The sequence below is a fragment of the Otolemur garnettii genome, unplaced genomic scaffold (genome assembly GCF_000181295.1).
Source record: "Otolemur garnettii isolate 467f Iridium unplaced genomic scaffold, OtoGar3 scaffold00044, whole genome shotgun sequence".
NCBI lineage: Eukaryota > Metazoa > Chordata > Mammalia > Primates > Galagidae > Otolemur > Otolemur garnettii.
The window spans coordinates 1,610,415-1,612,494 of record NW_003852439.1 but is presented as its reverse complement, the minus strand read 5'-3'; the positions used below and the strand labels follow the sequence as shown (position 1 = coordinate 1,612,494).

At 42.9% G+C, this 2,080-nt stretch overlaps 1 protein-coding gene across 1 annotated transcript in view; it reads left to right on the top strand.

Moving 5' to 3' along the window:
- The window catches only part of ACSM5 (acyl-CoA synthetase medium chain family member 5), a 39,067-nt gene that overhangs the window by 7,945 nt on the left and 29,042 nt on the right, over positions 1-2,080 (top strand). The window contains 1 exon segment of the mRNA XM_012805863.2: positions 27-237. Within this exon segment, the coding sequence (XP_012661317.2) occupies positions 27-237 (211 nt within the window).

The window sequence follows — 2,080 nt, the reverse complement described above, 5'->3', positions numbered from 1 at the left end:
TTTTCTCTGCCTGCACTGTGGTCTAGGATGGGCACCGGCCCCCAAATCCTGCATTCTGGTGGGTCAGTGGCACAGGAGCAGAGGTTAAGTGGAGCTTTGAGGAGCTGGGGAAGCAGTCCAGGAAGGCAGCCAACGTTCTGACAGGTGCATGTGGCCTGCAGCCTGGGGACAGGATGATGCTGGTGCTGCCAAGGATCCCAGAGTGGTGGCTGGTGAGCGTGGCTTGTATGCGTACAGGTCAGTACACCGGGCTGGGACTCTCATTTGGGACCAACACAACCTGCCAGAGTTTTGCAGTGTCCACAAGGTTTGAGAGACAGAAGACAATGAACTCTCAGCGAAGTTTTGCTTACTTCCCCTCTGTCCAAGAATCCCAGACGTGATTACATACAGCAGCCAGACAGCTAAACTCACACCAGTGCAAGGCAGTAGGGAGTGGTCAGGACTGTAGCAAACTGAAGGTCACATACTTTATCATTTCAGGGCAGCTGCTTAGTAATTCCAACCAAGTATTTCCTTGGGAGAATGAGCACCGGTGTTTCCAGAACTTCTGATTTGTAATAGAAAACTCCAGATTTTTATTTATTTATTTTTAAAAACCCTCTAGTCTTTTCATGTTGGCAACTAAATTGATTTTTAAAAACTCCAAGTGGGATAAACCAAACATATTTTCTGCTAGTTATGGTTTGGGACCCTTGTGTTAGTTGCTAGTTTTACATGGAGAATAATGCAGTTAGGGATGAGAGACCTTCCTTCATAACCAATCTACATTAGTGTCATTCTTAGGCTTTATGGCTGTCACTATCACAGCATTATCCAGCTTCCAAAAGAAGGAAGAGAAGGATGAAGTAATCAAACAATAATATTAGCCCTTGGAGGGTCTTCCTGTGATCAGGAATGTCCAGGGCAGTGGACCATTGATCTTCTTGGAATGGTTGCTCCAACAAAACAGAGGCCAGAGGACATGTAACCTAGTGAACCTAGGGAGTTTCTGCCAAACCTAACTCACACACTTATTCAAAAGGCCAGGGTATTTAGGCTGGTTTTATAAAAGTGAGACAACTAATTAAGGTGGGGAACTTTTTGGTTCCATCACCCAGAAACCTTCAACCACCTGGAATACTGTTCATCCCCTTTCAGTTATGGTCTTAGATGTGTCCGCAGAATACCCAAAAGACAGGTGTTTTCACAAATAATGTTTACAAAACAGGGTAGATAAGCACAAGGATGAGAGCAAGATTTCTCTGTGCATCTCTTTGTGCATAGAGAAAATGTGTTTACAAAACAGTGGGGTACAGACTCACACCGGAGATAGAGCCCTTCTACATGAACAAGCTTTACTCAATCATTTTGCTAATTGATTGAAAAAAAATGAGGCAGGAATTTCAATATGATTTTCACATATTTTACATAGTATACACATATAAAAATAAGCACTATTAGCGCATCTCTGGCTCTGAGGAAAAGAAACAGGCTCACAGGTTTAGAGAGTTCTCCATATCGTGCCAAGACACGTAAGGTTCACTTAAATAACAGCCAAGGCAAAAGGAGCCCTGCACTTTTCTTGAGCACCTACTGTGTGCCTGACATCATGTTGAGCAATTGGCATGATCAAAACATCCCTTTGCAATGTTCATATTGTTTCTTTCTTCTTATCCAAACTTCCTCAATTCCTCCAATTACACAGGTTCATCCACTTCTTTGATATTCAAATAAAATAACTCAAAACCATTCCCTGCCCCAAACACACACACACACACACTTAGAAAATACCAAGCTGGATAACCTCACGTTCTCTCATCTCCCTGTTCTCCTGATGTGCATGTGTCACCTCTCTACCCGTCTACAGCATCTGGCTTATTCGTCTTGCTGACAGCTCTGACTGTTCACCATCTGTTCAGGGCTGGAACTTGAATACAGCCCCCAAAGCATCAAAAAACAACTCTGGCCTGAACAGACTTTCCCTAGAAATAACTGAAACACAGAGATGGGATGAAGAACCACATTATTCACCTCCAAAAGTTTAAATTCTGGGATTTAAATTCTGCAAAACTTTGAGAATGAAGGTCAATAAAAACTT